The 19,869-nt window shown below is 43.0% G+C and overlaps 1 protein-coding gene across 3 annotated transcripts in view; it reads left to right on the forward strand.

The window, feature by feature from the left end:
- The first annotated feature begins 512 nt into the window (after positions 1 to 512).
- ppp3cca (protein phosphatase 3, catalytic subunit, gamma isozyme, a) overlaps positions 513 to 19,869 on the forward strand; it is a 28,699-nt gene continuing 9,342 nt past the window's right edge. For 2 of the 3 annotated variants that reach the window (XM_053481066.1, XM_053481067.1), the window contains exons 1-12: positions 513 to 1,099; positions 5,789 to 5,986; positions 7,318 to 7,442; positions 12,600 to 12,711; positions 13,373 to 13,518; positions 14,062 to 14,201; positions 14,690 to 14,767; positions 14,906 to 15,000; positions 15,445 to 15,570; positions 17,854 to 17,931; positions 18,193 to 18,277; positions 19,389 to 19,486. In XM_053481066.1, coding sequence (XP_053337041.1) covers positions 1,045 to 1,099; positions 5,789 to 5,986; positions 7,318 to 7,442; positions 12,600 to 12,711; positions 13,373 to 13,518; positions 14,062 to 14,201; positions 14,690 to 14,767; positions 14,906 to 15,000; positions 15,445 to 15,570; positions 17,854 to 17,931; positions 18,193 to 18,277; positions 19,389 to 19,486 — 1,336 coding nt within the window. In that variant the 5' untranslated portion in view covers positions 513 to 1,044. Of the gene's footprint in view, positions 1,100 to 5,788; positions 6,078 to 7,317; positions 7,443 to 12,599; positions 12,712 to 13,372; positions 13,519 to 14,061; positions 14,202 to 14,689; positions 14,768 to 14,905; positions 15,001 to 15,444; positions 15,571 to 17,853; positions 17,932 to 18,192; positions 18,278 to 19,388; positions 19,487 to 19,869 lie in introns of those variants that run through there. The other variant, XM_053481068.1, reaches the window with a different exon arrangement.

Consider the following 19,869-nt stretch of genomic DNA (forward strand, 5'->3'; position numbering starts at 1 on the left):
CAGAGGAAACCCGAACCGTGGGGTTGCAAGGCGACATTGCTGCTAACCACCAAACCACCTTCTGCAACTCCATATTAAATTGTAACCTGACAAATACTTTTTTAAAAATCCATATAGTGTATATACAAAAGCTTTCGCCTGTTGTTTTTCTTTTCTTTCAGAAATAAAGGATCATATTTTTTTCTGTAAGGAGAATCCCCTCTGCGGCTCAGGATTCACCTCAGGATTGTCTGTGGTTAAACAACACACAGTGTGTGTACGGAGTGCACTAGGCTGCGGGCTGTCCTGCTCTCAATAGTGCGCATGTGTAGTTTACAGAGACGCTCGAGAGAGCTCGGCGCGCGACAGGAAGGTTTGACGCGGTGACGTCATGACGTCGGGAGCTCCGACTCCGCCATGTTGAAGGAAATCTCAGAGATAAGCGTTTTTTTTTTTTTTTTTTCAGAGCTGGGAGGGACGAGCGAGCAGACGGACGGACGGCCAGCGCAGAGAGGGTAGTGTGGGTGGGAGGGTAGATAGAGCTGGAGACTGACAAGCCGAGAGGAACGCGCAGGAGTTGGACGTTCTGAAAAAAAGTGCGGAACCGGATTAACCGCCCAGAACCGCGAACCGAACCGAACCGAACCGTCTCCGTCCTGCTGGAGCTGGAGTTTAATACAGAATAACGCCGTCTCGTCCTGTCCTGTCTCGTCTCGACTTGTCTTTGCAGAGAACTGTACACGCATGACATCTCTGGACTCGGCTTCCAGGGAGACCAGGTTTCCCGCGGGAACGCGACTCGTTACCATAGCAATAAGATCGCCAATTAATCTGTCTCCTAATTACAATGCTCCTGTCACTGGGGTTCTGGACTCGGTCGCCTTTCTGACTCGATAACCTTTTTTTTTTCTTTTCTTTTTTTTCTGGGGGGACAATCAGAGCACATCTGGATACCTGAGCTCTCCTCACTTCGTGGGATAATTAATTTAATTAACAATTTCTTTATTAATTATCAATATCTCTGAGGGGAAAAATACATATACATATCTATATATACAAGCGAAGATGTCGACCAAAGAAATGAAAGAAAAACAGTCAACCACTGAACGTATCGTTAAAAGTAAGTTTATTTGCCTTAAGATTAAAATGAAAATAATAATAATAATAATAATAATAATAAACATTTTTCTCAGTTTAACCTGTTGGATTGTCTGGCTCTACTAAAATACTTCAGATTTAACTTTACTACCTGCATTAAAATATCGATATGTATATATTTTATCTAACATTTTGTGATACAGTAAAACCCATCATGTTCCACCTGCATTACTTTTTTTTCTTGATTTGTTATCTCGTTCTATAATGACACCGACTCGCCGTTTGGCACGCTTCTAGACACTCGGTGGACACCCCCTCAGACCTAACCTAGATTTCAGTTCGGTTGGGTACGCATCTTGCCTCAGAGCTGCCGGAGCAAATCCAGGGAACGAGACGATCCGTGCTTCCTCTCTCTCTCTCTCTCTCTCTCGCTCTCTCTCTCTCTCTCTGTGCCTCTTTGAGAAACCCGAATTTAAAATCAACCCCTCTGTATATCTTGTGTGGACGTCCATCGTGTCTGATTAGATGAGTTGGGGTCTTGATCTTAAACTCTGGTTCCCGTCTGTCTATAGTTTCACATTTTCTCCTTGTGTCTCCAGCTTTGTCCAGCTGCCTTAAAAAAACTTCTCAGGAGCTGGACTGGATTTGCTGAATTTCCCCAGGGTGTGAATGTATACTATTATATTCATGGTGCTCTATGATAAGTTGTACTTTTACTTTAATATTTAGATCTATTCCTAAAAAGAACATAAGGGATCTACAAAAGCCTTCACCATGCTGATGAATTACCTAAATAGCATATTCTTTATACCAAAGCCATATTCCCAATATGCAGCCGTTAACGTCAAGCATTTGGCATTGCAGTTTATGACGTGCTATCCTTATATTAAGAAAAAAATCTAGAGAGGTAAAAACATTTAAAGTTATTTTTTTAAACACCCATATCCGACATCCTGAGTGAACGGTAAGTATTTCTGCCTGGTCCCGTGGGGCGGATGCCAGCTCTTACTCGGACCTCATTAAGCCCAGCTGGCTCCCAGGAGAACGGTTCCCAGAGCTCTCCTGGCTTCCTGGAAGATTTTCACCCTTTTGGTGCTTTGAAAACCAGAGGGCTGAGTATTTCAATTACCAATAAAAGTAGAGAGAGAGGTAAGAAAAGGTGAGCAAAGAGACAGATTTGGAAAGTCAGCCAAAGGAGCCTGGCACGGTGGGTACTCGCAGGAAAGAAAGAAAGAAGTGGAATTTATTTATTACTGCTGTTTCACAAGCCAGATCCACACACTCCAAATGTAGCATTCTTGGCTTATGGTTATCAGATGCCGCTAAAGGCGTAAGCTACATGAATGTTAGATTAACTGTCTGGATTTTTTTTTTTTTTTTTTTTGTGGCTAAGCAGAAACCGTGCATGCCTCAATTAACAGGTGAAATTAAGCACTTTGTATTACACACACATCTGAGACAACACCCCACCCCCACCACCATTAAGTGTGGTTCTGCTCTTGTTTTGCCCTCCTAGCCTTTTGTGACCTCGGTTTACATTCACACTGTTCTTGTGCTGGTAGGGTGGGATTTAATATCTGAATTGTTTATGGATTTGTCTTACCAGATGGGTTTGGAGTTTAGCTTATTTGCTTATTATAAACAGTCAGTGTTGTGGTGCGACGTGCCAGTGTTCAGTTTGCCCTTTGGGCTAAAGCTTGTCCGACAGCTGAAGTCGTTGCAGGACGTCAGTTAAGAAGGACGGATTGCTGCTGAAAGAGTCGCTGTCCCCCAACCACGAGTGTTTGGACTAATAACAGACCACAGTTAAACCCAGGTGACTGTTTCTCTTTAAAATATCCAGAATTCAGGCTGGTTCTCCGAGCACATTGCCAGAAACTGGATCTGTGTAATGTACATAAACGGTTATATGCTGGCAAGACAAAGCGTTCATGCAGAACCGTCTGCTTTGGATTTTTTCTAACGCATGCATATTCATGGCCAGACTTGTTCTTCCAGCCTTAGTGCATCTATTCTTGTGAACCTCAGCATGAGAATCCTGTTCACACAATGCGAGCCCTTAAATAAACACACTGTACCTGGAATCCCCAGCTAATTGAGGCTTTGCCTAATCCCTGCTTAGAGTCCCTTTTTTCCCAGCCTGCTTTGTGGACCGAGGAGTGCTTAGTGTTTATTTTTTGCTCTCGTGCTCTCTGTGGAAGTTGAGGAGGTGGTGTGTTGGGGCAACTTTTATTTAGGCCACTTCCTGTTTAGGACGGATCGACTGATGCAGAGTGTGTGTGTGTGATAAATGGAATAAAGCTCCATGTGCTGGCTCGAGCGGTCATCTCTGTGTCCGTGCCCTTAGAGGCGCACTTGGACGACGTGCTAAGCTGTGGGTATTTATGGAGCTTGGGACTAGGCCAGTGGATACACTTCCTGTTTACAGATTTATCCTGGTGTCAGAAAGTGTTTAAAAAGTGCAATAAGGGTACTGCCCTTTGCTTTTTTTTTTTTCAGCAATAGCTGACATTATGAACTTTTTGTTGCTAATACTGTATATTGACTCCAAGGTTAGTGCTTTTTAACAGCTAAGATTTAGTTTTTAGTTTTGCAGTGAAGGCACGCACTATCTGATTTACGTTCCCCCAATATTTTCCCCCTCCTCTCTTTGGGTTTGATCTTTCCTCAAACATTCCCGGGTCAGATAACAAGAGTCTGCCGATGAACAGTTGTGAAATGTACATTGTTTCCGTAGTTAGTCACTTCATAAAAACAGCTGTAGAGAATTAAGAATTTGGGTCGAACCGGAGAACCGAATGTCACGAAACAGTGATGAATTGGTTGATAAGTGTGTATCGGTGAGCTGTGAAGCTTGAACATGGTTTGTTGGGATGCAGTGGCATTTAGAAGATGACCTTAGCCTTGGGTTGTGACCTCGGTTTCAGATTCTGGCAACAAGTGTACACTTTGGTCAGTTGCTGACTGTTTTGGAAAGATCTACATGCAAGTACTTTGGCCTTCACTCATGCTTGAAATTATTAGTGTTATTATTATTATTATTGTCTATGGTTCTCCGGTTTTTGGTAAGTTCCAGTACTAGTCCCTACCAAAAAAAAAATAAATAAAAAACTAGCATTATTATATGCCAGTCTGGAATATCTGACCTCATATAGCAGCCCAATCAGATTTGACCTGCTAACAACTCTTTTTAGATTTCAAATTTAGCATTTTATCTTTTCAGACTTAACATGCACACTGATATTCAGGAAAATCCCTGTTAAATCTCGAAACATAAACAGATATTAGACCGTCTGGGTTTAATTTGTTTAGTCTGGATCGGTGTGGAACACAAAGCCTGTTGTCGCTTCCACACGGCTCGCTGATTGACTGATTCACCAGATCGATCTTGCCTTGATTGAGACGGGAAGTACCGAGGAGTCTGACAGCGCTCAGGCGGCTTCTCGCTCGACCACGACTTCCCCTGTAATTTCCATCACGCTAGTGGAGACGGCTGACGGATCGAGGGAGTAGCTGTCAAGTGCCGTCTCCTGCGCGACTCTTGGGCATTACAAAGCCTACAAGGACGCCCTACAAATGTCAGCTGCTTCTAAAAGTCATCGGAAGAATGTCTGTAACTCTGGCACTCGTTACATCAAGCGGTCAGGATGCACAGTGCATCATTTACATTTACTAAAAATATTAAAGTCAGGTTTTGGCACAAGATTCTCTCGTTATAAAATTGGCTAGGAAGACGGGAATGTTTGTGCTGTTTATTTTTATCCATTTTTTTAATCCAAATGAATCTTAAAGTTTGCCATGCATGTTGATTTTTGGGTATGGTTCAGGTAAGAGGTTTAGGCAGAAACCTCAGAGAGAGACCGTAACAGATAGCAAAACAATTTAGAAGGTAATAAAATATAGCATTATGGATTCTACATCAGAATCCTATGCAGGAGCTTGTCTGGCTGATGCTGCACATATTTTGCTTCCAAAAGCCTGTAATACTTATTGGTTATGACAATTATTTCCAAGTGGTGGGCCAAACTAATCCAGCCAACATTTCTCCTGGCGATCTGCCTGCGGGTTTACAACGGCAGACAGGTGTTGTGTGTGGGAATCGCAAAAATATGAGACCAAACGAGTCTGGAAAACAGTTTTATCTTTTTCCCACTAACAAAATGAAAAGAGATTTGTGTTTGTCGGCCATCCGGGGGGTGAGAGATGTTTAAAAATGAGGCATTTTATCTCTGTATTAATCCTAAAATAAATATTAAGTAAATTTACAAGATACATATCTAATATACATTAAATACGTTGGCCAATTTAGAGTACTAATGCCCCATAATACAATTTTTACATTTAAATATTGCAGTTTGTCTTTAATCCTACAGGTGGCGCTCTAAACTATTCGCAGATTGGCAGGCAGCACAGCGTCCTGTGTGGTGGGAGTGAATTATGTGCTAAGTTTGTTACAAAATCCAAAAAGCAACAACAAAATCCCAATTAGTATGGAATTGGATATTCCTACAATCGTCATGTAGGTATCGTGATAATATCGTATCAGGTAGTCCATGGTGATTTGCATCCTTGATTTTAATGTCAGATTATTGTTTCCTTAAGGCTTGAAATTGGTAGAAAGTTTGCTAAATGCACACAGCCTTTATTTTGTGCCCAGTTTTTCTTCATGTATAAAGCAGCGGTTTATACAGCTTCTCTGTTCCCGCCGCAGGCGTGCCCCTCCCGCCTCACCAGCGGCTCACCATGAAGGAGCTGTTCGTGAACGGCAAGCCCAGCACCGAGCTGCTGAAGAGCCACCTGGTGAAAGAGGGCCGCTTGGAGGAAGAAGTCGCCTTGCGCATCATCAACGAGGGCGCCGGCATCCTGCGGCAGGAGAAGTGCATGCTGGAGGTGGAGGCGCCCATCACCGGTGAGAACGACCTCGACTTGTGGAAACTTCCAGTTGAATTAGAAATGAAATGAGTGACAAAGTTCTGATCAGGTTCCTTCAGACCTGTAAGGTAATTAAAGTACATCTGAGATATCTTTTAGTTATGTACAGTGAGAGTGTTTTTTGTTTTTGCCTACTAACCAATCAGGTCACAAGCTGGAACCTGTGGGAGAAAAATGACCATGGATGAGGAAGTTTAGAACGTTATAATAGTGTATATACTTTGTTATTATTCAATTTTCTTTTTTTTTTTTTGGGGGGGGTATATTTACTGTTTGATGTCTCACATGTATGTTGCATCACACTAAATCCTGTGGATTTTCAGATTTTCTGCCTTTAAAGCTACAGTGAAGTCAAGCAGCCTAATTTTTTAAAACGTAATTATGGATAATCAATCGTATTTAGGTTTTCATGTTTTTTTTGGAGACACTCTGGCCAGTGCTTTTTCTTACAGAAAAATGAAAAACAACATTGTTAGTTCCTAGAAGTGAGCTGTGATCTCAGAAGTACCACAATTTTCTGTTACTATTATTATTGTGTGGGATTGAGGTTACTTGGCAACCAGGATCAGTGTTTTAAATTGACATCAGTTATGAGTCCCCTGTTTGGTGTGCCTCTGAGCTCCCTTGCGTGCATGACTAAAATTTTTTTTATTTTTTATTTTTTATTTTTTTTACTGGATAAAGTTAAAAGCAATCTAGGATGTTCGCATGCTGCACAGTACCGCGATCCCGTCGACGCCGAGATATGACACGACATGTCACAGAGAAGCAGACAGCTCTGGAGTCTCAGAAACATAACTGAGGTGTGGGTATTTTTAACACCTAGCAGGTTCTTTACAATCCTGTTATGCGTGTTCTCCCCCCGCCATACGATGTGCTGAGATTTCTCACTGACGTGCCACACGCTGGAATGTGAGACGCTTCAGATGTGATGCGCGTTCGCCCCCGGTACCTTTTGTTGCTAAGTGACAGCAGCCTCGTCAGTCTAGCCCTGATGTAAGAAGGTGTGCGGAGGTGTGAGTCTTCACCGATTTCTTTCGACGAGCGCTTCTGTTTTTAATGCGCGCCTCAATTGACCTGTCTCGGTGATTTTTATTATTTCCCCCCACACACTGATCAGTGCAGATCTTCCCCCGATTTCTGGGAGTTTTGCTATAACAAAGGCGCCATTATGTACCATTGTTAAAAAATAAACAGCTTGATTGATGTGTGGTGTGTGTAGTTTATGAGTGTATATATTTATACCACAATATAATCCGTATATTCAGTCTTGTTTTTTTCTTTTATCATTTTATATTTGTTTTTTAGTATGCGGTGATGTCCACGGCCAGTTCTTTGACCTGATGAAGCTTTTCGAGGTGGGAGGGTCACCAGACAACACGCGCTACCTCTTCCTCGGCGACTACGTTGACCGAGGCTACTTCAGCATCGAGGTGAGCGTCAGGCGCTGTTGTGATTTCCTCGCACTGTTATTTGTTAACCTGAATGAAACTACAAAATCAATTATCGAGATTGTGTTTAATCTCATACAAGATAGAGTGCTGTTGTGATGGTTATCAGTTGTAGGCACGAGGGCACGGCTAGAGTACTGAAGATATCACAGCCGTGCTGATATCCAGCACTACAGCACGACCTCGAGTGTGATACAACAGTTCCACAAACACCATTTAGTTTTCACAAGTTTATGCATTGTTTGTTTATTTAACCTGTTATTTTGCTCCGCCAACACACATCCTTCCGCGACTCGCAGAACTACCTTACCTAGCAGAACTGGCGACTGACAGTTAGTTTAATTAACATGGGTGTAAGCAGTTTATTATATAATAAAACTGTAAAATTGGCATGTCTGTACATTGAAGTTATTTGCAAAAAAATAATTTGGGAGATGTAAGATGAGCAATCTTACATCTGTCTGTTCATCTAAAAACTACTGAACGAATTTTAATTGGGTTTTCACAGGTGTATTCGGCGGGGCTTAAGGTAACATAGAGGCTATACATCGCAATCGACACTCGGGAGGGAAAGATATGCTAGCTTGAAATTTAAATGGAAAACACACTTTAAGTTTAATGTTCATTTATTCATTAATCATAAAACAAATGAACCTGGAAAAAAATATTAGTTCATCTCAAAATTCAACAGATGAACATTTGTACATGTTTTTTTTTATACATGCTTATTAGTGTGAAATTAAATTCCACGTGAAAGAAGTTGCGGGAACAGCTAGTAATGATAATAAAAACTTTGATCAGTTGGCAACACTGTAACCATGACAATGCTTTCATTACCAGTTCTAGCTAGTCTGAGCTTCCGCCGTATCTTCTAAGATGACCACAGATGCAGGATCGTGAAACTCTAGAGATACAGATGTTGTCCATCCTTGCTGGAACCTTCTAGTACTCAGATGGAGAAAAATGGTTCTCCATGAGAAAATTGTTAGAAATTGATTGTATTGTAAATGAATGGAATTTTTGTGAAAAAAAAAAAAAAACAAGTATGGAATTATCATTTTTAAAAGACTATGTGATGATGAAACATTTCGGTAGAAAATTGATTCCTGAGCTCTGGCTGTGTTGTACACCCTTGTCTTTTTGAACCATGTATTAAAGACCAATCAATAAAGATCAGCTTAGCTGAACCATATTAAAACCATATAAACTAGGTGTTCTTTTACATGGACCCTAATATTCTACTAATAACCAGAATAATAATCAGCCAGACTATAAGCGATCAGAACAGCCTGACCTGATTCTGCCCAATGATTATGGGAGGGATGGCATGTAAACCTTTGATAATCTGTTTATTAGGTTAATATTAGCCATATAAAAACCTGATCTGATAGATTTTCTATTATTGGAATAAATATATTATTCTTCTTCCACAAATCCTGATTAATAACTCAGTGAGAACTCTCCCCCACCTGTCTGTACTTCTGAAATTCATCCACTGGCTGAGGAGGGAGCACTGATTGGTTCATTTTTCATACATAGTAAAGCATCTAACCAATCATAGACGAGACTGAACCAATCATAATGCAGAATTTGATGTTTATTTCAATTCATTTTAATTTTATTTGTATAGAGCTTTACTATAATCAAAAGAAAATTATGGAAAGGAGTATGAAACATAAGAAAATGTGAATGTGTATGAATTGTAATGGTCAGATAGTCCCTAATGAGCAAGCCGAGAGTGACGGTGGCAAGGAAAAACTTCCTAAGATGGCAATCTGAAGAAACCTTGAGAGGAACCAGACTCAACAGGGAACCCATCCTCATTTGGGTGAAACAGTGTCATACTGTGTGTTAGGAGGCTAGAAGTTACAACAATATAACAGGAGAAGTCTTTAAGTTAATATGGTGGTTATTGGAGGTTCTGGTACAAAACTGAAGGAAATTCCAGTCCTGACTATTGAGTGACTACAGTCACAAGTCCTCTGAGAGCAGCTGTCTGCATCAGTCGAGTCCAGGACCGTCTGGATCTTGCAGCAGTCAGACGACTAGGTGGACCTCCGCCTTCAAACCGCTTCATCAACCCCAAGCACTCAGTAATACAGCATGGACAAAGTGGCTGTAGATCACAATTAATGGGGGAGTATAATCCTGAAACTGGACTGGGAAATGGAGTATAATTTATAAAAATGGATTTGCCAGGAACAGCGCGGGGGTGAGGTGGTGGGCGTTCCTTGTAATTTTGGAACGGGTTCGGGTGTGAAGAAGAGGAACGACGCGTACACCTGCACAAGTCTAATCCTGTAGAACGGCTTCCGCACTCGGGCCTCGTTATCACAGCTATTTATGATCGTTTAGTGGTGTTGTGTAAGTTTGGAGAAGCGTTCGTATCCTACTCAAGTGTTAATCTATCTACATTTAAGAAGTAGCAACTGATCAGCTTTAATCACGTAACGACATCCATTTTTGACGTGCATTTCTGAAACGTTCCAATAATTTTAAAGTTACAAAAATCTGTGCTGAGATTTTAGTCTGGGAGTTCTTCGGAATCCTTCTTAATACACAGATAAACTTGGCGTTCCTGCTTGTCTTTCGTTTCCCCCTCCTGTGCTCCTCCTCACACCGGGGGTCACACCTACACACTCGTACCGAGCTTCTAGTTCCAGGAGTTCTGTTTCTTCCTCGACTGACGCACTGGGGTTTCGATCTTCCTCCTACACTTGAGGAAGATGGAGAGATGTACAGACGGATAGACAGATGTTTAAATCTCCTTCTCTTCCTCTTGCCTGGCTTTTTCGTTACCTTCCCGTCAGTCACATGAGATGAGGGGCCGGCTTACGGCCGACGTTACCTGCAATTTTCCGCTCATTCTTCTTCATGCGTAGGCTGAAGTAGCTGCTCTCCATCCAGCCCCCCCACACACACACACACTTATTCTGTCTCTCTCAGTAGCCTTGTCGTCTATTATTTCAGATGGCATTTGAATCTGCACCTGCCGTCCTTGGTTACCTCGGCAGCGCGACCTCGTCGCTTTAAGTGCAGCGCAGGAAGCTGCATGTTAATAGGATGACGAGAGGATGCTAAACAGGAGTCTAATGAGACTCCCAGAGTGTGTGTGTGTATGTATATATATATATGTGCGTTTGTCCCTGCTGTCCTGAAGAAAAGCATCCCTCGGTCCCTCTTCTTCTCCACGGCCATTTGCATTGCCAGTATTTTGTCAGCAATCTGTGAAGCTTAGATGTGTAAATTAAGCAAAGTGCTCTCTTGGGATTGGATTGTCATGTGGGTATTTTATTATTATTGTGATTTTTTTTTTCTTTCTTTCTCACACACACAATGACCATCTGGGCTATTTTAATGAAAAGAATGAGAAGATAATAGCCAAAGGAACAGAATAGTTGGACAGCAAACGTGTAACGATGGTAAATGTTCTGAAGAAGAAAAGAGAAAAGAATGATAATAAAAAAAAAAAAACTAAATAGGACAGGCGAACACAATTTGGCAGTAAAACAGGAACAGCTACATGAGAGGTGGAGAAAATAAAAAAAAAATGACAGGAACGATTGACGCTTTATCCCAAATAATTACTAGGAGCTGCCTAAAGAAGTAAGGAATCAGATTCGGTGTATTATCTGTTCTAATCCGTTGCACTGATTTATTTATTTATTTATTTATTTATTTAACACTATGGTGTTAAGTTTGCTCGTACCATAATCGTGCCTTTACTGCCAAGAGCTGGCGTGTTTACCAAAAAGACCTGGTTAACGAGTCGCTATGATGAGAATTAGCCGATACTCAGAGCCCTTAAATCCCTAAAATAAAGTCAGCGAGTCTGTAACTTCATCATGAAATCGCTCAACATTCTTAGCCTAGATAAGATTGGGGTTTGGAAGAGAGATTCTCCTATGTACAGTATAAGTGCTGCTCAGATCAACCCAGGACTTTTGATTGACACTGGCCTCCCAGGAACTCCTTTAATGGACCAAACATGTGGAAATGGTTTGAAGCGAGGTCAGGACTGTACTCTACGGGGGATGAGTTCCTAGCCGAGTTCCTATAAAGTGCAAGTGTTATTGGTGAACAACTGTTTGTACATTTACATTTAGGCATTTGGAAGATGCTCCTTTCCAAAAGTGACTTATAAAAGTTAGTCGTGAACAGTTCCCACAGAAAGATGCCTTTCTTCAACAAGTCAGCGCTGTCGCGTTTTTTTCGAACCACCTGAGCCGAGTTTGTCATTCACAGACGTACAACTTTCTTGAAAACGTTTGCACCATTCAGATGTTTTACTGCAGCAAAGAGTCTCATCACTGTACTGTGATCGAAGTCTTTTGTAAATGTCAAACGATTTTACACCTTAAGTCCTGGTTTGATTTGACCAGCCTTTGTAGATTAAGGTACACCCTGCCAATTAAGGTTTTCTTTTTTTTTGTTTTGGAGAACTAGAACCCCATTGGGTTCACTTGCCATATATTTACAGACCTACCGTGTGTCCTTTTGTATCCTTTTTGATATTTGTATCCTTAAGATAGCACAGCCAGGCCTCCGAGTGGCGCAGTGGTTAAGTGCTCGCCCTATCATCCAGAGAACGCAAGTTCGATTCCTGGGTGATGCTGTAACCTTTCGCAGCCGGAGGTTTAGAGAGAGCTGATTGGCCAATCAGTGTGCGTTACACCGCCCCCAACAGTGCGAGAGGGAGCAGGTCGAAAAAGATGCGGTCGGCAGCATCATCGGATACGGAGGAGACATGTGATAGCCGTTGGCCCTCCCGAATGAGTGGTAGTAGTAGCCTTAATGTGGGTTCCCCTTAGTGACGGAGGAATTGGACACAAATAAATTAGGGAGAAAATCCCTAGTGGGGGGGATGATAGCACAGCTGTCCAGGAGAGCAACACTGGAACTGGTCTCTCTCTTTTCTTCACAACAACACTAGTCAATCTGCGACTTAAAACTAGATAGTACTTGACTTCAGGGTGTTACCCCACCCTGCGTTGAGACGAGGTTGGTTGGCTGTACGTGTCTCTACGGAAGCAGGTGCACTGTCGCTCGACAGAATGGTCCAGGTTGTTTATCTGTGCTTGGGCCGCGTTCCCTCACGTCACAGTCTCTAACCGGTTCTATTTCTCGTCCTTTCCGCAGTGCGTGCTCTACCTGTGGGCGCTGAAGATCAACCACCCGACCACGCTGTTCCTGCTCAGAGGCAACCACGAGTGCCGGCACCTCACCGAGTACTTCACCTTCAAACAAGAGTGTGAGTGATCGCACCACACACAGAGTGATGGATGAGCCTAGACATGCTGGACACTTTAATAGGAACACCTGTCCAGGCAACCAATCATGATCCGGCATACACATGCCCATGGCACGACTTCTCTATGGGTGGAAGGGGGTTCAAGGTTAATCGAGGAAGCCACGAGTTGTAGGGTTCACACCACAGGGTTGGAGTAGATTTAAAAGAATGGGGGAAAAGCAGCAGTGGTTTGCAAGCTTGACCCATGGGCATAAAAAAGAAGAAGATCTTGTTGTTTTGTTTCTGTTATAACAAAGCGGATGATTCTGAAAGCAAGAGCAGACTCAGCATCGATAATAAGCTTAATAAAGTGCCACACATAAACGATAATGCGTCCTAATTAAGCTCGTCTAAGCCAAATTGATTACTAGTGTTACCTCCTGTCTTCCAGAGTGATAATATGAACAGTGTTGTGTAGGGAATTGCGAATAAGCTTCAGAGCAGATGAGATTTCTTAAAAAGCCTCGTGTTCTCTAGAAAGAGTCCTCGTTGTCGCATGTGTGTTGTAAACCCTGATTATACCTCTGAGAGAGACGGAGCGTCTCACGACTTTGCCTTATATAACCTCTGCGTTCTCGCGCCCGCCGGCGCTGTCCTCCCACGCCTTCTTTTGTCTTGGCAGGTAAAATAAAGTACTCGGAGCGCGTGTACGACGCGTGCATGGAAGCGTTCGACTGTCTGCCCCTCGCCGCGCTCCTCAACCAGCAGTTCCTCTGCGTTCACGGAGGCCTTTCACCCGAAATCAACTGCTTAGACGACATCAGGAAGGTAAGGCATGAAAACCGAAGGTGGACACCTGGTTCACCGTAAAGCCGTAGGAGGGAACGGGATGTTAGAAGGGAGGCGACAACAAGAATATGTTAAGCTCATGACAGACGGCGGCTGTTTGATCGATCGGTTTAATAAAGTGCAGGTCTGTGTTTATCACAGCCGTCTGAGCCTGGATAAAATGAATCACATCCAGGAAGATACATTTCCCCTCAGACGCAGATTGTTGTTGTTTTTTTTATTTTAAGTGAGCATATTTACAAGATGATTCAAAAGCTGTCTGAGCTGCCGCGTCGATGATCAAGAGTGAAGCATGAACCATGTTTAAAAATAGATTTTCTTAGCGAAATCTTGAAGCGATTTAAAGACCTACATTTTGTCCTGCGGATATTTTAAAAAAATTAAGAAAGAAATAGATCACGTTGAAGGTCTCTATTCAGAAAATGGGACTTTAATGGCTGTAGCGGAAAAAGTGAATTTTGTGCCCACGGTAAAATCTAATGGTGTGTCTATTGGTGTGTGTGTGTGTGTGTGTGTGTGCAGTTAGACAGGTTTAAGGAGCCGCCGGCGTTCGGGCCGATGTGCGATCTGATCTGGGCCGACCCGGGCGAGGATTACGGCAGCGAAAAGACCTCGGAGCACTTTAACCACAACTCGGTGCGCGGCTGCTCGTACTTTTTCAGGTGAAGACGGTGTGATGATGTGTCTGTGTCTGGGAAAGTTTATACCTCAGAACAAAAACAGAAATGATGAGCGACTTTGGAGATGTTTTTTTTTTTTTTTTAAGGTCTGTATTGACCGTGTGTCATTACGTCCTTCTAAACAACCTCAAGAGGAAATCTCAGATTCGAGCCGGGCTCCTGGAAACAAAGTGCTGACCCACAGCTGGCCTTGCCTTTTTTTTTTCCTCCTTTTTTTTCTTTTTAAATAAGTGTGTGTGTGTGTGTGTGTGTCTCACTCCCACAGCACTAACTAAATCCCTGAAGGATTCAAACCAAAAAAAAAACCCTTAAAGCCACGCTACAGGACTTTCCGTTGGATTTGTTTTTGGCATGAGACACATGTTTGGAAACCTGGTGGCGTGTGTGTGTGTGTGTTTAGTGCCAGAACCTTCATTTCAGATTAGTGTGAAGGATAGACATGACCATGTGATGTTTCTCCTCCCTGCCAGTTACCCTGCTGTCTGTGACTTCCTGGCAAACAACAACCTGCTGTCAGTGATAAGAGCGCACGAAGCCCAGGACGCGGGGTGAGAGCCTGTCTTTCTGTCTGACACTCGGGACGGTTAAGCATAATTGACATAACTGAGCTCATTTCTGTCAGCCATGTGAAACGTGTGTGTGTGTGGGGATATGTGTGTGAACATCTCTCTGGTTTCCCTTTATAGGTACAGGATGTACAGGAAGAGCCAGACCACCGGCTTTCCCTCGTTAATCACCATTTTCTCCGCTCCTAATTACCTCGACGTGTACAACAACAAAGGTAGAGCACACAGCGCTTGCAGAAACTCACATGTCTTAGCTAAACCTGGCTCGGGCTTGTTCAGGCGCTCACACTGGGCTAGGATGTTCATTTGTTTACACCGCCAGCTAGACTTGGGATTATATATATATATTGCTCTGTGCAGCAAGGTTACATCATGTACCGTTGTCATGAAGAACTAGAACTGAGGGAAACAAGATACAGTGTGTATGAATAGAAATAAGTGAATACAAATCAAGTTGGAGATGCTGGGTCGAGCTGAGCGCAAAAGTTCGGTGCACATGTTTGGACAAAATAAAAAAAAATACAACGTGGCATAATTTCTCAGAACGGAAGTTGAGTTTAAGGTTGTCAGATTTTTATTTTTTTGTTTGTTTTTTTGGTACTGATTTACTTTCTTCCGCTTTGACCCACATTGCTAACGTACCCCCACCGACCGCCCAGCTGCTGTCCTGAAGTACGAAAACAACGTCATGAACATCCGTCAGTTCAACTGCTCACCTCATCCCTACTGGCTGCCCAACTTCATGGACGTCTTCACGTGGTCGCTGCCCTTCGTCGGCGAGAAAGGTACCAACATGTTTTTGATCTACTGTAAGTACGAGGGTGAGTCCAAAATGATCCGAACTCTAATCCGCAAGTCAAATTTTTGACATGATCTCCTTGCTTTGTCCACCCGCCAGCAAGCTTTCGTATTCCCACATTAAAAAATGTTTAAGGCTAAGAGGCGAGCCGCGAATGCATCACTGTCTTCATCTTTTTACTCCCTAATTTAGTCGTATCCAATTCCTCCTCATCACTAGAGGGCTTCCACATTTAAGCTACTACTACCACTCAGTCGGGACGGCCGAAGGCTATCACGTGTTTCCTTCGAAACTATGTGACGTCAGGAGACCGCATCTTTTCGAACTGCTTGTTTACGCACTGTTTTTGCAGAGTGTCGAAGGTGTGGGAAGAAGTGGATGGGCGTGCATCATTGTGCAAGATCAAGACGCCCTTGCATAGCAGCCCTTTGAGTTTAATCCAAAGTTTAGGCTTCAGCTCTTCAATAAGGAACACTAAGGCCACTGGTAAAACCCTCCCTGGACCCACTACAATTTGCCTACCAGTCTCATTTTGGAGTGGATGATGCAGTCATATACCTATTGCAGCGTGCCCACTCTTTCCTGGATGGATGTAATGGTACAGTGAGAATCATGTCTTTTGATTTCTCCAGTACCTTTAATACAATACAACCATTTCTACTAAGTGAGAAGCTGCTCAGGATGGGGGTCAGCATATCCCCATGTGTCCTGGATAGCTGACTTTCTGTTACAGAGGCCCCAGTTTGTAGGGTTGGGGAATTCCCTGTCTGATGTGGTGGTCAATACAACAGGAGCACCTCAGGGGACTGTTGTCTCTCCATTTTTGTTCACTCTTTCCAATACAACTCTGAGTTCTGCCACCTACAGAAGTTGACTCTGCAGTGGTGGGGTGTATCAGGGATGGACAAGAGTCAGAGTATAGAGGACTTCTAGACAGCTTTGTGGCGTGGTGCACCAAAAAGCATCTGCTGCTAAACATCATAAAAACCAAGGAGATGGTAGTGGTCTTTAGGAAGTGTAAAAGTATAATTAAACCATCATGGGTGAGGAGGTTAGGGTTGTGGACAACTACAAGTACTTGGGTGTTCACTTGAACAGCAGATTGGACTGGAGGACCAACACAGACGCTGTGTATAAGAAGGGGTTGAGCAGACTTTATTTCCTGAGGAAGCTCAGATCCTTCAATGTTTGCAGGATGCTGGAAATGTTTTACCGGTTTATTGTGGCATAGTGCTGTGGTCTGCTGGGGGAGCAGCATCAGTGCCAGGCAAGATAAATAAAATCGTCCACAAGGCTGAACACATAATTGGACACAAACTTGACAGGTTGGAGACGGTGAGGGACAACTGAACACTAACCAAACTCCTGTCAATCATGGAAAATCCATCGTGCTTACTACATGATCCCAGTTCATTCTTTAAAAGACTGATCCAGCTTCAGGAAATCATTCCTACCTTTCGCCATCGCCCTGTGCAACCACTCACCATGTAACAGATGACAATAATAACAATACTTACTGTCACTTTACACACACACACACACACACACATACACTGACAATTTCCTAATTTCTTCTCGTTTTCTTATTTCCAATTTTGCACTTTTTTTTAAAATGTATAATAATTTATATAAGGTACAATTACATACTCCCCCTCTCCCTCCGTCTCCCCTTATTTGTGTAACGTTCTACAACACAATAATTTTCCTATCTATCTATCTATCTATCTATCTATCTATCTATCTATCTATCTATCTATCTGTCTGTCTGTCTGGCTATAAGCATCTCACTGTAACGAGCACTGTTGATTATTGGATCTTTTTTTGATAATGTTCCAATACTTCTGGTCCTTAAGAATCCCAGAAAACAGACAAATTTTCCAGCTGATGGTCGACTTTTGAACTTTTTCTCGATCGATAATTGAGGATGTTTCCGTTTCATACGTGCAAATCTCAAGCAGGACATCCATTTTTGCTCACACCGCAGTTCCAAATGAAATGATGTAACACGTTCACACCTGCACCGCAGTACTGGGGGGAAGACAAGAGCCTTGAACAGAAAGAGCTTATGAGACAGAGCGGACAACAGGAGTTTTAATGTAACCGGAGTGCGGATCATTTTTTACTCAACCTTGTGTGTGGAGAGTTCAATATGAATTAGCTGTTACTACGGAAACGCAAACAACCTATCGACGTGCCGAGTCAGATTCGAGAACGTGTGATGTGTTTTAAACATTCTGCACCGAGTGACTCCTGGTCTTTGTGCCCTCAGTGACCGAGATGCTGGTCAACGTGCTGAACATCTGCTCGGATGACGAGCTCATGTCAGAGGCAGACGACCTGTACGAAGGTATCTGAGACACGTATACATATTCATACACACCCATGTTCAGACACTCTGGGCAGTTTAGAAGCAGCAATCGGACTACAATGCATGTCTTAGGACTGTGGACGGAAGTCCATCAAGCACTGGGAGAACATGCAAACTCCATACACACAAACCTGGTCACGCCCACTTTGAGTTTAAATCTAAATACAGATATAGTTACACCACTGTGTGTGTGTGTGTGTGTGTGTGTGTGTGTGTGTGTGTGTGTGTGTGTGATTTCAGGTGGAGCCCCAGCAGCTCGTAAGGAGGTGATCAGAAATAAAATCCGTGCCATCGGCAAGATGGCCAGAGTTTTCTCCGTGCTCAGGTTGGTCGCTAGTTTACAAAAAAGCTTTCTTTTTGGCGAGATATGAATCGCCGTGAGAGTTTCCTATGATAACGGAATAAACTGGCTTTTAAAGGTCCTGTGTTTTAGCAAGCAACGTTTCTTAAGCAAGGTCTCAACCATCAGACTCGTTTATTTCAATCCTCCTCCAAGCGTGGCGTTTCAGTGTTTATGAAAGTACAGCAGGAGGGCTGTTCCTGTATGAGGTCACACAGGGGGGAGGGGGGTGTAATTGGCCCTGATCAATACAAAAATAAAAAAAAAAGGACAACATTTAAAAAAATATATATTTTTAATTCATTTTGGCCCAAATGTCAACATAAAAGTGCAATTTTGCATGAGAGGTTCCCTTTAATTTTCACTAGTGTGTCCCGTTTAAAGATCGTCTGTAGTTTCAGGATTACAGCCGCTCGTCCTGACATCTGCCTTAACAGTCACATCCTGGACATTGGGTTATTCCCCCCCCCTCGCTCTATCTGCTTCCCAAGGCGTAACTGTGCTGTGTTTGCGATTTTGACCATCGTCTGGCGTCTGGACATCGTTCCCTCTCACTCAGCCATCTGAGACGGGGCAGGCCTCGTTACCAAAATGGGACACGAAGTCGAAAATAGAATTTACTGTTTATAAAAGAAGAGAGCAACATAGATATATACATATACATGCACGCGCACACACACACACACACACACACACACACACACACACTCTGACATACACGGTTCTATTAGGAATAATGAAGCAGCATCAGTGAGTCATGACTGAAAGTAGGTGTATAATTAATTGCATTAGAATTTCGCTGCAGCCAGAAAAGAGGGGAGGAGTAGGTAGGAGAGGAGAGGAGAGGAGAGGAGCGGGGCGCCGGCCGCATTGCCAAACCTTTTGTCTCGTTTTTCGTCAACGATATTCAGGGTGTTCAGATTACCATTTAACCCCCCCTCCCCTTTTACTCCCATCATGCTAATTGATTCTGTTGGATTCTGTGAATGTAGTGCTAATGAGGCTCGTGTGTGCATTGGTGCGCATGTGTGTGTGTGTGTGTGTGTGTGTGTGTGTGTGTGTGTGTGTGTGTGTGTGTGTGTGTGTGATCTCTCAGAGAGGAAAGCGAGAGCGTTCTGACCCTTAAAGGACTGACCCCGACCGGGACGCTACCACTGGGAGTGCTGTCTGGAGGCAAACAGACTTTACAGAATGGTGAGTGTGTGTGTGTGTGTGTGTGTGTGTTCATTGGTAAAATATAAATTCATCAAAGCCTCGCATAATCTTGTGTTTAAACACTTGAACCATCGATGTTGTACAAAAATAAGCAATGTATAAGCAATTTCATCATATTTTTTATGATGATTATTATTATTAGTTAATATTAAGAAAATAAAAAACTCTCCAATAATATAAAGCTCACTGTAGAAATCATCCTGCTTGGGTTTTAGTCCCAAGCAGCATTGATGTTCTACTGGTAATCTGCTTGATATACCTCATGCATCCACTAGAGGGCAGATTCGAGTCGGACATTTTCAGATCATCAGTAATTCGTGATAAACGCTGAGTGATTTGGGTTTGGTTCTGGGACGCGTGCC

Source organism: Clarias gariepinus, chromosome 21 (genome assembly GCF_024256425.1).
Source record: "Clarias gariepinus isolate MV-2021 ecotype Netherlands chromosome 21, CGAR_prim_01v2, whole genome shotgun sequence".
Lineage (NCBI taxonomy): Eukaryota > Metazoa > Chordata > Actinopteri > Siluriformes > Clariidae > Clarias > Clarias gariepinus.